Here is an 11642-nt window from a genome sequence, read left to right on the forward strand (position 1 = left end):
AGTCTTATGTTGGAGGAGAGCTTAAATCATTCTTCATCTTTTCTTTTTTGATGCACATAGAATATGGGGTAAACTAATACAGGCTTTCGGTGTCACTTAGTACTACGGTCTAGTAGTATTCCTTTTCAGGTGTAAGTAAAATGTCTCCCTTTCACTTGTAAGGAAGAAGTTTTAGATTCGAATCTCGCCAAAAGTGAATTTGAACCACATTATTGCTAGTCCATTGTGAGGCTAAACTCATCCCTCTTAGTGTAGATAATATCGTTTGTTAAAAAAAAAATCAAGCTTTTGACATTTTTGTGGTTGGCTAATAGCATGGTGCACATATATATAGCAATACATGATTGCTCTTTGAAGTAGCCAATCTACTTTCTAAGCACAAGAGGGGTACGAACATATTGCTCTCGCTCAAATATAAGTAAAGTTTACGATCGGATCGAATGGCCGTAATTAAGATGGGTATTGACTAAATTGGGCTTCCCTATCATTTGGATCAATCTGATGATGACTTTGGTTTCCACGATATCCTTCTCTTTTTTGGTCAATGGTTCTCCCAGAGGTTATATCTTACCCTCTCGGGGACTTCGACAAGGTGACCCACTGTCACTTTATTTTTTCCTATTATGCGTTGAAGGCCTCTAACTCCGCCTGTGTAAGTTTATCTTACATTGCCAGTCCCAAGCCCGGATAAAGGAGGAGGGGGAGGACGTCAGGTAGTCGACAGCCGGCACTCCATGATTACGTCGAATCCTTATGAAAATGAATCCAGAACGAAATCGCCCTAAAGCTAGGGCGTCACCCATAAGTGGCGCGCTGTGTGGCCCGAGCACAGTGATAAGTGAGCAAGGGTCGCTGTATCTCCATCGGCACCCGGATGTAGTGTTAAATGAGCAAGGGGGCCATAGAAACTTCTTTTCGAACGACTCCACTCAAAGTTGTTTGGGAGCATATGCTCCTATCAACTTTACACGGGATACATAAAAGAAGTACTTTGATCCTATTAGACGGGGGAGGGTGAAGAAGCTAGGACAGAAGGGTAGAGTTCAAGATAGCAGAATGCGTTTAGGAACGTGGAATATAGGAACCTTAACGGGAAAATCTATGGAAGTAGTGGAAGTTATGGTGAGGAGAAGGATAAATATTATGTGCCTACAAGAAACTAAGTGGGTTGGTCGTAAGGCAAAGGATCTAGAAAACTCAGGGTTTAAACTTTGGTATTCGGGCACAAATAGAACGAGAAACGGTGTTGGCATCATCGTGGACAAGACCTTGACACAAGATGTTGTAGATGTCAAGAGGGTAGGAGATAGAATCATGGCAATCAAGTATGTAATAGGACAAGAACTTATCAATGTGATTACTGCGTACACACCTCAAGTAGGGTTGGATACGAGTTCGAAGGAGAAATTTTGAGAAGACCTTGGAGACTTGGTGCAAGGAATTGCTCAGACGGAGAAGTTATTTATAGGAGGAGATTTAAATGGACACGTGGGCAGGGAGACAGGCAACTATGGAGGTTTTCATGGTGGCCATGGTTTTGGGGAGAAAAACAAGGATGGGGAAGCTATCTTGGATTTTGCAATGGCATATGATCTCTTCTTAGCCAACACCTTCTTTAAGAAGAGAGAAGAACATGTGATCACCTACAAGAGTGGGTCGTCAAAAACACAAATAGCCTTTCTTGTAATGAGGAAAGAGGATCGTATAACTTGTAAGGATTGCAAAGTTATACCGGGAGAGAGCTTGGCTAATCAACATTGCTTGTTGGTGATGGATATACATATCAAAAGAGTGAGAAAAAAGAACAAGACTTGGAAGTGCCCAAGGACTAGATGGTGGAATCTAAAAGAAGAAAAACAAGCCATTTTCAAAGAGAAAGTAATCACCCATTGTGTGTGGGATAGAGAGGGGGAAGCTAGCCAAAGATGGGATTCCATGGCTAGTTGTATCCGAAAAGTAGCAAAAGAGGTATTAGGAGAGTCCAAGGGCTTTGCTCCACACCAAAAGGAATCTTGGTGGTGGAATGAGGAGGTACAAACAAAAGTGAAGGCTAAGAAGGACTGTTGTAAAGCCTTATACAAGGATTGGGCCGATGAAAATGGTGAAAGGTATAGAAAAGCGAAGCAAGAGGCGAAGAAAGCTGTGAGAGAAGCTAAGTTAGCGGCTTATGACGATATGTATAAGTGACTAGATACCAAAGAAGGAGAGTTGGATATCTATAAACTAGCTAGAGCAAGGGAAAAGAAGACAAGGGACCTAAACCAAGTGAGGTGCATCAAGGATGAGGATGGAAAGGTTCTTGCTACAGAGAACGCGGTCAAAGATAGATGGAGAGGTTATTTTCATAATCTTTTCAATGAAGGACATGAAAGGAATGCTTCTTTAGGGGAGTTGAGTAACTCAGAAGAGTGTAGAAACTACTCCTTTTATGGTCGAATCCGGAAGGAAGAAGTGGTTGTAGCTTTGAAGAAGATGAAGCATAGAAAAGCAGTGGGCCCAGACGATATACCGATCGAAGTGTGGAAAGTTTTGGGAGAGACAGGTATAACATGGCTCACTGACCTTTTCAATAGGATTTTGAAAACGAAAAAGATGCCAAATGAGTGGCGAACGAGCACTTTGGTGCCTATCTACAAGAATAAGGGCAACGTACAAAATTGCATGAACTATAGGGGTATCAAGCTAATGAGTCATACAATGAAGCTCTGGGAGAGAGTCATTGAGCATAGATTGAGGCAAGAGACACGGGTTTCAGACAACCAATTCGGGTTCATGCCATGGCGCTCAACCATGGAGGCAATCTATCTCTTACGAAGATTGATGGAAAGATATAGAGATGGGAAAAAGGATTTACACATGATCTTTATAGATTTGGAAAAAGCGTATGATAGGGTCCCAAGAGACATTCTTTTGAGGATTTTAGAGAAGAAAGAAGTACGAGTAGCAAATATCCAAGCTATAAAGGATATGTATGAATGAGCAAAGACTACCGTATAAACTCATGAAGGACAAACCGAAAGCTTTCTCATAACTGTAGGATTACATCAAGGCTCATCCTTAAATCCTTACCTTTTTGCGTTGGTAATGGATGAGTTAACAGGACATATTCAATATGATATTCCTTGGTCTATGCTTTTCGCAGACGATATAGTGTTGATAGATGAAACTTAGGAAGGGGTAAATGCAAAGCTTAACCTTTGGAGAGAAGTGTTGGAATCTAAAGGTCTTCGCCTAAGCCGATCAAAGACAGAATATATGGAGTGCAAGTTCAGTGTAAATGGAGGCCAAAATGAGTTAGGGGTGAGGATTGGAGATCAAGAAATACCAAAGAGCGATCGTTTTCGTTACCTAGGATCTATCTTGCAAAAGAACGGAGAATTAGATGGAGATCTCAACCATAGAATACAAGCTGGATGGATGAAGCCCCAATTTGGGGTTGAGGTGATTTTAAAAAAAGCTCCTATGAAAAAAAGTTGGGAGTGTTTTTGGTGTTTGGTAAACTTAAAAAAAATGGCTTATTTTGGAAGCTGCTGTGAGAATAAGCTGAAATCAAAGGAAAAAGCTGAAGCTGCAATTTGTAGCTTTGGAAAACTGGTTTTTTTTCAAAGCACATAGAACTACAGTGCTCCTTTAATGAAAAGATCCACTATCAGACTGCTTTTTTTTCCAAAAGCACTTTTACAAAAAAGTTTACCAAACACTCTGCTGATTTATTTCACAGCCGCTTATTCTCACAGCACAGCCGCTTATTCTCACAACAGCTTTTTTTCAAAGCACAGCAATACCAAACCAGCCCGAAGTGGAAGAGTGCATCCGGCGTGTTGTGTGACCGCCGAATGCCACTGAAGCTCAAGGGAAAATTTTATAGGACGGCAATAAGGTCGGCGATGCTGTATGGCACAGAATGTTGGGCGGTGAAGCATCAACACGTACACAAAATGGGTGTAGCGGAGATGAGGATGCTTCGTTGGATGTGTGGGCACACGAGAAAGGATAAGATTAGGAATGAGGATATCCGGGGTAAAGTAGGAGTAGCCGAAATTGAAGGAAAGATGAGAGAAAATCGGTTACGGTGGTTTGGACATGTGCAAAGAAGGCCTATTGACGCTCCGATTAGAAGATGCGACTATGGGACAGAGGTTCAATGCCGAAGCGGTAGAGGAAGACCTAGGAAAACTTTGAAAGAGACTCTAAGAAAAGACTTAGAGTACTTGGATCTAACAGAGGACATGACACAGGACCGAGAACAATGGCGTTCTAAAATTCATATAGTCGACCCCACTCAGTGACTTGGATTTTCCAAGTCTCCAACCGAGAAGTTTTCTTCACTCGGGAAATTAAGGGAACACTACCTCAACCTACATGCTCCACTCACAAAGCTTCAAAATACAAGCTTCAACAAAAGAAAAATTCAAAGAACTTAGCGAAGAAGGCTTTAGAGTATTTAACACAATACGTTGAAATGAAGCAAAGCTTATTTATTGATATCCCCGATAAGTTACAAATATGTACATATACATGAGTCAAAATAAACAAACAAGAGGGAGCCTTCACAAATGTTGCTTAGGACAAGTCTCAGCAGTCGGTAGAGCCCCAGAAAGAGAAGGCACCGAAGGGGGATCATTCGGAGTCTCAGTACTGGACAGAACCGTAGAAAGAGGAGGCATCAGAGGTTGATCATTTGAAGCTTCATTACGCGGTACAACCCCAGAAGACGAAGGCAATAAATGCCTTTGGAACAAACCGACAAACCTCTGATGATAAAGTAAAACCTGACCATCAGATTCCTTCATCTGGTCAAGCTTCCTCTTCATGTTTGTAGAAAAGTCATGTGCGAGCTGGTGCAACTGTTTATTCTCATGCTTGAGCCCTCTAATCTCCTGTTTGAGACTCATCACTTCAGCCGCCAATGATTCAACTTGGCGGGTTTGAGCAAATAGGCGTTAGGCCATATTAGACACAAAACCTGCACACTGAACACTGAGAGCCAGAGAATCCTTAACAGCCAACTTATCAGACTGTTGGGAAAGTAGTCTGTTATCTTTGAGAGTGAGAAGGTTCCTGGCCACCACCGCAGCGGTCATATCATTCTTCATCACGGAATCCCCAACGATAAGAGGACCAGTAGGGGAGACGAATGATGGGCGCCATATGTTATCTTAGAAGTGCAAGAATGGAGCTTCTACTGGTGGAGATTCAAGTGTGCTTTGGAACTTAATGCCAGCCTCTATAAAAATCTGCACTCGACAGAGCTTCAGAAATTGAAGAGGCGCCTGTTCAGAAATCGAAGAGGCGTTTGCTTTCTGAAAAGCTGGGCTGCTCAGAGACCACGAGGGTCGATCTCAGAAATCGAAGAGGTGTTTGCTTTCTCAAAAGCTGGGTTGCTCAAAGACCACGAAGACCGATCTCAGAAATTGAAAAGGCGCTTGCTTTCTCAAAAGCTGGGCTGCTCAGAGACCACGATGGCCGATCTCAGAAATCGAAGAGGCACCTACTTTTTCAGCCTGGTCAGCACCTGTCACACGCACACTCAGCTTTGCGGAAATTACGGGCATTCTGTCGAAGATTTCTGGTGAAGTTAAAAGCACATGAATCTTACTGTTCAATCACCCACTTTCCACACGCAACGTTAGCTCATTGGTACCACAGATAACTTTGCCAAAGTTCTCTGACAAAGTTGAGACACGTGAAGCTTGCAGCTCCCACTACATCGCTCTGACCAAGAAGGGTAAAAGAATAGCAAAGAAACAGCGCTAACAAAGTTTAGGCACATAAATTTTGAAGGTCTAGCTACCATATTATTACCCACAAGGGTAAAGGAACAGTACCACTGCTGGATAATTGGAAAGTCCCTGTGTGTCAACCTCTGTGCTCTGTGGCAAGGTAGACTAGCAAACATGCCCAACCTTTACTCACATTCGAGAAAACACTCCTAACAAGATTGCTTGCTCCAAAATCGAAGAGGCACCGCCCTCCGAATCTCGAAAGCCAGACTCCCAACATGATTACTTTCTCAAAAATTGAAGAGACACCGCTCTCCGAATCTCGAGAGCCAGACCCTCAGCAGGATTGCTTTCTCAAAAATCGAAGAGGCATTGTTCTCCGAACCTCGAGAGCCAGATCCCCGACAGGATCGCTTGTTCGAAAACCGAAGAGGCACCACTTTCTCAACTTTGAGAGCCAGATCTCCTTGGATAAAGCTTGTCTGTAATCTTCACATGCAACATCAGCTTTCCAGATACCACAGACCACTTTTTCAAAGTGCTCTGATAGAGTTAAAACATGTGAAGCTAGCAGTTCTCACTACCGTGCTATGACCAAGCAGGGTAAAGGAATAGCATTACTATTTGTTGTTAAGGAGACTCCTATATATATCGACCTCCATCCCTAACGGACAGGCAGACCTACAAAAATACTCAACCCTTCCTCATATCTGAGAGGGCACTCCCAACGAAGCCTTTCAAAATATTCAGCTTTCTTTCCCCCCCTTGATAATACCTCTGCAAACAAGCTATACCAGAGCAAGAATATCTCATATCATCAGGGTTAAAAGTAAGAGTATCCCATATCATGCTTTTTCCCTGTCTTTTCCTTTGGCCTTGTTCTTACCTGCAAGACAAGGAGAAAGAGAGCAATCAGTCAGCATTTGGAATCAAGCTTCCAGTCAGGAACTGACTGCCTGGAACCCCTTACCTGCTTACTTACCTGGCATTGCTCTCGAGTACTCATCTTCAACATCTTATGCTTCCAGGGAAGATACCGCATCTGCCTGAGGAACAGATAGGGCAAGTGAGAAGGATATAAGGAAGCATGTGGAGACAAGCGTAACAGCACACGTGTCGATACATCCACTACTTTGTCAAAAGCAAAAGTATCCCATATCAGCAGGGTCGAACATACGCTAGATTTGATGGACTTGTTTTGACCCTCAAATTCTTCAGTCGGCCTTATACTCTGGAGGAAACCAGAAAACCCTCCAGCCCAGTTCAAGAATAAGCATATGGAAAGTTACTTCTTCAAAAGCAAAAGTATCTCATATCATCTCTTCTCATTTTTCTTCTTTTTATCCTTCATGCTGACTGTAAGATAGGGAGAATGAGAACAATCAGCCGGAACTCGAAATCAAACTTCTGATCTGGGACTGATTGCTTGGAGCTCTGATTGCTTACCTTGTCTGTCACCTCCTTTCAGCAGATCTCCTAGCTCGGCGACTTGAGGGACTCCTACTACATGGTTTATATCGCACTTGACCAAGCCTGAAACTGTAAGTAAGCTTCAAGTGAAATTGATACATTACCTTGTACATCTCCACCAGTTAAAGATACCACCCCTGGATGGAGAAAGGGTACTTCCAGAGAAGATGCCACATCTACCTATGAGACAGATAAGGCAAGTGAAGATGATACCACACTTCGGTACTTAGAAGTTTCATGATTACGAGATCATTCTCCCACAATATTTCTTAATGTCATTTGTACTAAATTATTCACTTGTAATCACTAAAGGAGAGCTTGAACCTATGTACTTGTGTAAAACCTTCACAATTAATGAGAACTCATATATTCCGTGGACGTAGCCAATCTGAGTGAACCACGTACATCTTGTGTTTGCTTTCCTGTCTCTATCCATTTATATACTTATCCACACTAATGACCAAAGAAATCTAGCGAATATCACAAAAAGCGACCGTTTTCGCTACCTAGGATCTATCTTGCAAGAGAACGGAGAATTAGATGGAGATCTCAACCATAGAATACAAGCTGGATGGATGAAGTGGAAGAGTGCATCCGGCGTGTTGTGTGACCGTTGTAGGCCACTGAAGCTCAAGGGAAAATTTTATAGGACGGCAATAAGGCCAGCGATGCGGTATGGCACAGAATGTTGGGCGGTGAAGCATCAACACGTACACAAAATGGGTGTAGCGGAGATAAGGATGCTTCGTGGGATGTGTAGGCACACGAGAAAGGATAAGATTGGGAATGAGGATATCCGAGGTAAAGTAGGAGTAGCCGAAATTGAAGGAAAGATGAGAGAAAATCGGTTACGTTGGTTTGGACATGTGCAAAGAAGGCCTACTGACGCTTCGGTTTGAAGATGTGACTACGGGACAGAGGTTCAGGGCCGAAGGGGTAGAGGAAGACATAGGAAAACTTTGGAAGATACCCTAAGAAAAGACTTAGAGTACTTGGATCTAACGGAGGACATGACACAAAACCGAGCGCAGTGGCGTTCTAGGATTCATATAGCCGACCCCACTTAGTGGGAAAAGGCTTTGTTGTTGTTGTTGTTGTTGTTTGATGCGTTGAAGGCCTCTCGACCACTATTGCTTCCAGGAATAGGCGGGTTTTATCCGTGGAATTTCAATCGGTAATAAGGCTTCGAAGGTGAACCACCTCCAATGTGCAGATGATAGCTTCATTTTTGCGAGGCTTCTAATGTCGAGTGCTACCAGATTTCTAATTTCTTATCAACTTATGAGCGGGCCTCGGGACAGAAAGTCAACCTCTTGAAAAGTGAGGTGTGTTTTAGCCGAAATGTTTGGAGCGCTGATAAATCTCATTTGGTGTCCATTTCTGGGGTGAAAATGGTGAATTTCCATGAAAGATACTCGGGGCAGCCTACTTTGGTTGGTTGTAACCGAGGTCCTTGTTTTGGTTACATCAAGGAACATCTATGGAAACCCCTCCAAGACTGGAAGGGTAGACTATTAAGTGCAGCAGGTAAGGACTTACTGGTTAAATTGGTAGCTCAGCCCATTCCCCTATATCTCATGAGCACATTCTTTTTGCCCAAATATTTTTGCAATGACTTGAATCACTTAATTGCATCGTTTTGGTGGGATAGGCTCTGAAGGAGAGAACAAAATCCACTGGCTTTCTTGGGATAAACTATGCCAACCCAAGTCAGTGGGCGATTGGAGTTTCGCAACTTTTATGCGTTCAATTTGGCACTCCTAGCAAAACAAGTTTGGTGCCTAATTATTGATCCAAACTTTTTTTTGGAGAAAATCCTAAAGGCAAAATACTACCCCACTTATTCTCTATTCTGAACGTGGAGCTTAAACCAAATTGTTCTTTCGTTTGGCGCAGCAACCGAGGGGCAAAATGGTTTGTAGCTCCGAAACCAAGTTGCGCATTTAGGATGGTCCTTAGATTCCCTTCCCCCTCTTATTCTAGCTGTTCTTTTCTAAGCCCGTAAGGAGCCCTATGTCATTGGCGGTTGGCCTGATTGACCAGTCTACAAGGAATTGGAATTCCGAGTTACTTTCTGCCACTTTCTCGGTCAATGAGGTGGGTCTCATTCATTTCATTCCTCTGAGCATACCCAACACTGAGGATCATCTTTCATAACACTTTGATATTAATGGGAGATTTTTCATTAAATCTACATACCACGTAGCTTGTGAATGGCTATTATCATCTTCGCCGCGGCAACCTGTTCCTCATCTGGGTCTGTTTCTTCTCCTCTCTAGATAGCTTTATGGAAGGCTAATGTCCCCCTAAGGTACGTATGATATTTTGGAGATTGTGTAAGGATATCGTTCCCACCTGTTGGAAGAATAATGCAAGCTTTTGTCTAGTTTTGATGGATAACAGCTCAGCTTTCGGCAACTTTCGGCTAGTCTTAGTGCTAGTGTTAGCTATTTGTTTTAGTCATGGTGCATCTCTTATTTAATGTTTACTTTAGGCATAGTTAAGTGATAATATTCCCTCATCATTGTATAGCTAGTTAGTGGCTTAAGTTAGAGAGAGTGGAAGTCATCATTATGCTTGCTTAGTTGCCATTGTAACTGTTTTATATATGAAATATACATAAAAAATTCAATATGGTATCAGAGCAGGAACTCTAAATTCCTGACTCTAGTAATTGTTTCCGCTAAGTTTCTTTTGCTCTAAGCCAAGATGGCTGAAGAACTCTCTGAAACTGAAAGCTCGATGGATGCTCCAGCATTTTCTGACGTTGAGGTCAATCCTAATCAACGTCTCAGTTCTGTTTTGTTGAATGAATTCAACTACCTTCCCTGGAGTCGTGCAGTATCTCTTGCACTTGGAGGAAGATCAAAGCTTGGCTATGTAAATGGTGCTATTGAAGCTCCAGTAGTCATTTCTTCTACATACGAGTCGTGGCTATGCAAAGATCAGTTGGTCATGTCTTGGTTGCTCAATTCAATGGAGCGAAGGATTGCTGAAATTTTCAGTTATTCTGAGTCATCCATGCATCTCTGGAAGCAAGTAAAAGAGATGTATGGAAATCAAAATAATGTTGCCCGTGTCTTCCAGCTTAAGAAGAATCTGGCAAGTCTACAACAAGGAAGCAAAGCATTTGTTCAACACCTTGGCAGTCTTACAAACATGTGGAATGAGCTCGATGTTTATCGTCCTCATACCACTGATGCCACTGTGTTGATCAATAGAGCAGAAGAAGACAAGATTTTTCAACTCTTGGCAAGCTTAGGTCCAGAGTTCGAAGACCTCAGAAGTCACCTCTTAATGAATGTTGAACTCCCTTCCTTCACTGGTGTGTGCCATAATCTAAAGGGAAGAAGTAAGGAGGAAAGTCATGAATCAAGAGACTAAAGACAGCGTTTCTGAGACTAGGGCTTATGTCTCTAGCAACAAACGTCCTGAAGGCAAAGTTTACAAGGGAAAAAGACCAGATTTAAAGTGCAGCTACTGTGATTCTCTTGGCCATATAAAAGACAGATGTTGGATTCTTCATCCGGAATTGAAGCCTAAGTTCTTGAAGGAGATAAAGGTCCAGAGATAAAAGGTACACAAAAATATCTTAACAACAATAGCTACAAGGCCAACCATGCAGCTACCTTGTCAACAGAAGGAATGGTGAATTTCACTACCAATCTTGTTGCATTAATCAATGATTTTGCAGCATATCTCCACAACAAACAGGTGCTTAACAATAGAGATGAAGCTCCCGTAGCTGAAGAGAAGAATCACACATCTTTACTTGCAAAATTTGCTGGTTTTCTGGCTAAACATGACCATGTTTCACAGAAAGATATCCCAGGTAATTTCAGTGCCTTCTCTACTGCCCTAAATGCTAGTAATGAACATGATTATTGGATCATTGACTCAGGAGCCACGGATCACATGACAAATAAAATTAATAACTTACATGATTTTACAAAAATGACAAATTTTTCTCAAGTGTTAGTAGCTAATGGGAAGGGTGCCACAGTTGTAGGAAAAGGAAAAATCAACTTATTGTCAAAACACATAGAGTCAGCAGCCCTTTACATACCTTTTTTTCCTTTTCAACTTCTATCAGTAGGAGCTATCACCAATTCTCTAAACTGTCTAGTCATTTTCTCCCCTCACAATGTCATTTTTCAGGATATCATCACCAAGAGAACGATTGGTGAAGGTTTCTTGTTGAATGGGCTTTACTACTTGGCTAAAGACACTAAGAATCCCAAGTTTTTTCAAGTCAGTTCAAGTGTTTTTCAAGACTAACAACTTTGGCATCAACATTTGGCACATCCTTCTGATAAAGTAAGGTCTTTTTTGTTTCCAAAAATATGTAAGGACAAGTTAAAGTGTGATGTTTGTCACTTTTCTAAGTTTTCTAGGTTGCCTTTTGATTCTTCCACTTCTAGAGCTAGCCATCCTTTCGAAATCATTCAT

General features: G+C 42.1%; 1 protein-coding gene across 1 annotated transcript; it reads left to right on the top strand.

The window, feature by feature from the left end:
• Window positions 1-9902: 9902 nt before the first annotated feature.
• Window positions 9903-11380, top strand: LOC139194833 (uncharacterized). The gene is made up of 3 exons (XM_070819753.1): window positions 9903-10518; window positions 10888-11025; window positions 11352-11380. The coding sequence occupies exons 1-3, from the start codon at window positions 9903-9905 to the stop codon at window positions 11378-11380; spliced, it is 783 nt and encodes a 260-aa protein (XP_070675854.1).
• The last annotated feature ends 262 nt before the right edge of the window (window positions 11381-11642 follow it).

Source organism: Malus domestica, chromosome 03, assembly GCF_042453785.1.
Source record: "Malus domestica chromosome 03, GDT2T_hap1".
Taxonomy (NCBI): domain Eukaryota; kingdom Viridiplantae; phylum Streptophyta; class Magnoliopsida; order Rosales; family Rosaceae; genus Malus; species Malus domestica.

Bases quoted from the DNA above. Each gene is read 5' to 3' on its own strand.
- LOC139194833 (XM_070819753.1), top strand. From the start codon at position 9,903: ATGGCTGAAGAACTCTCTGAAACTGAAAGCTCGATGGATGCTCCAGCA. The intron at 10,519-10,887 runs GTGTGTGCCATA...ATGATTTTGCAG, and splicing joins TGAACTCCCTTCCTTCACTG to CATATCTCCACAACAAACAG. The intron at 11,026-11,351 runs GTAATTTCAGTG...GTCATTTTTCAG, and splicing joins TTCACAGAAAGATATCCCAG to GATATCATCACCAAGAGAAC.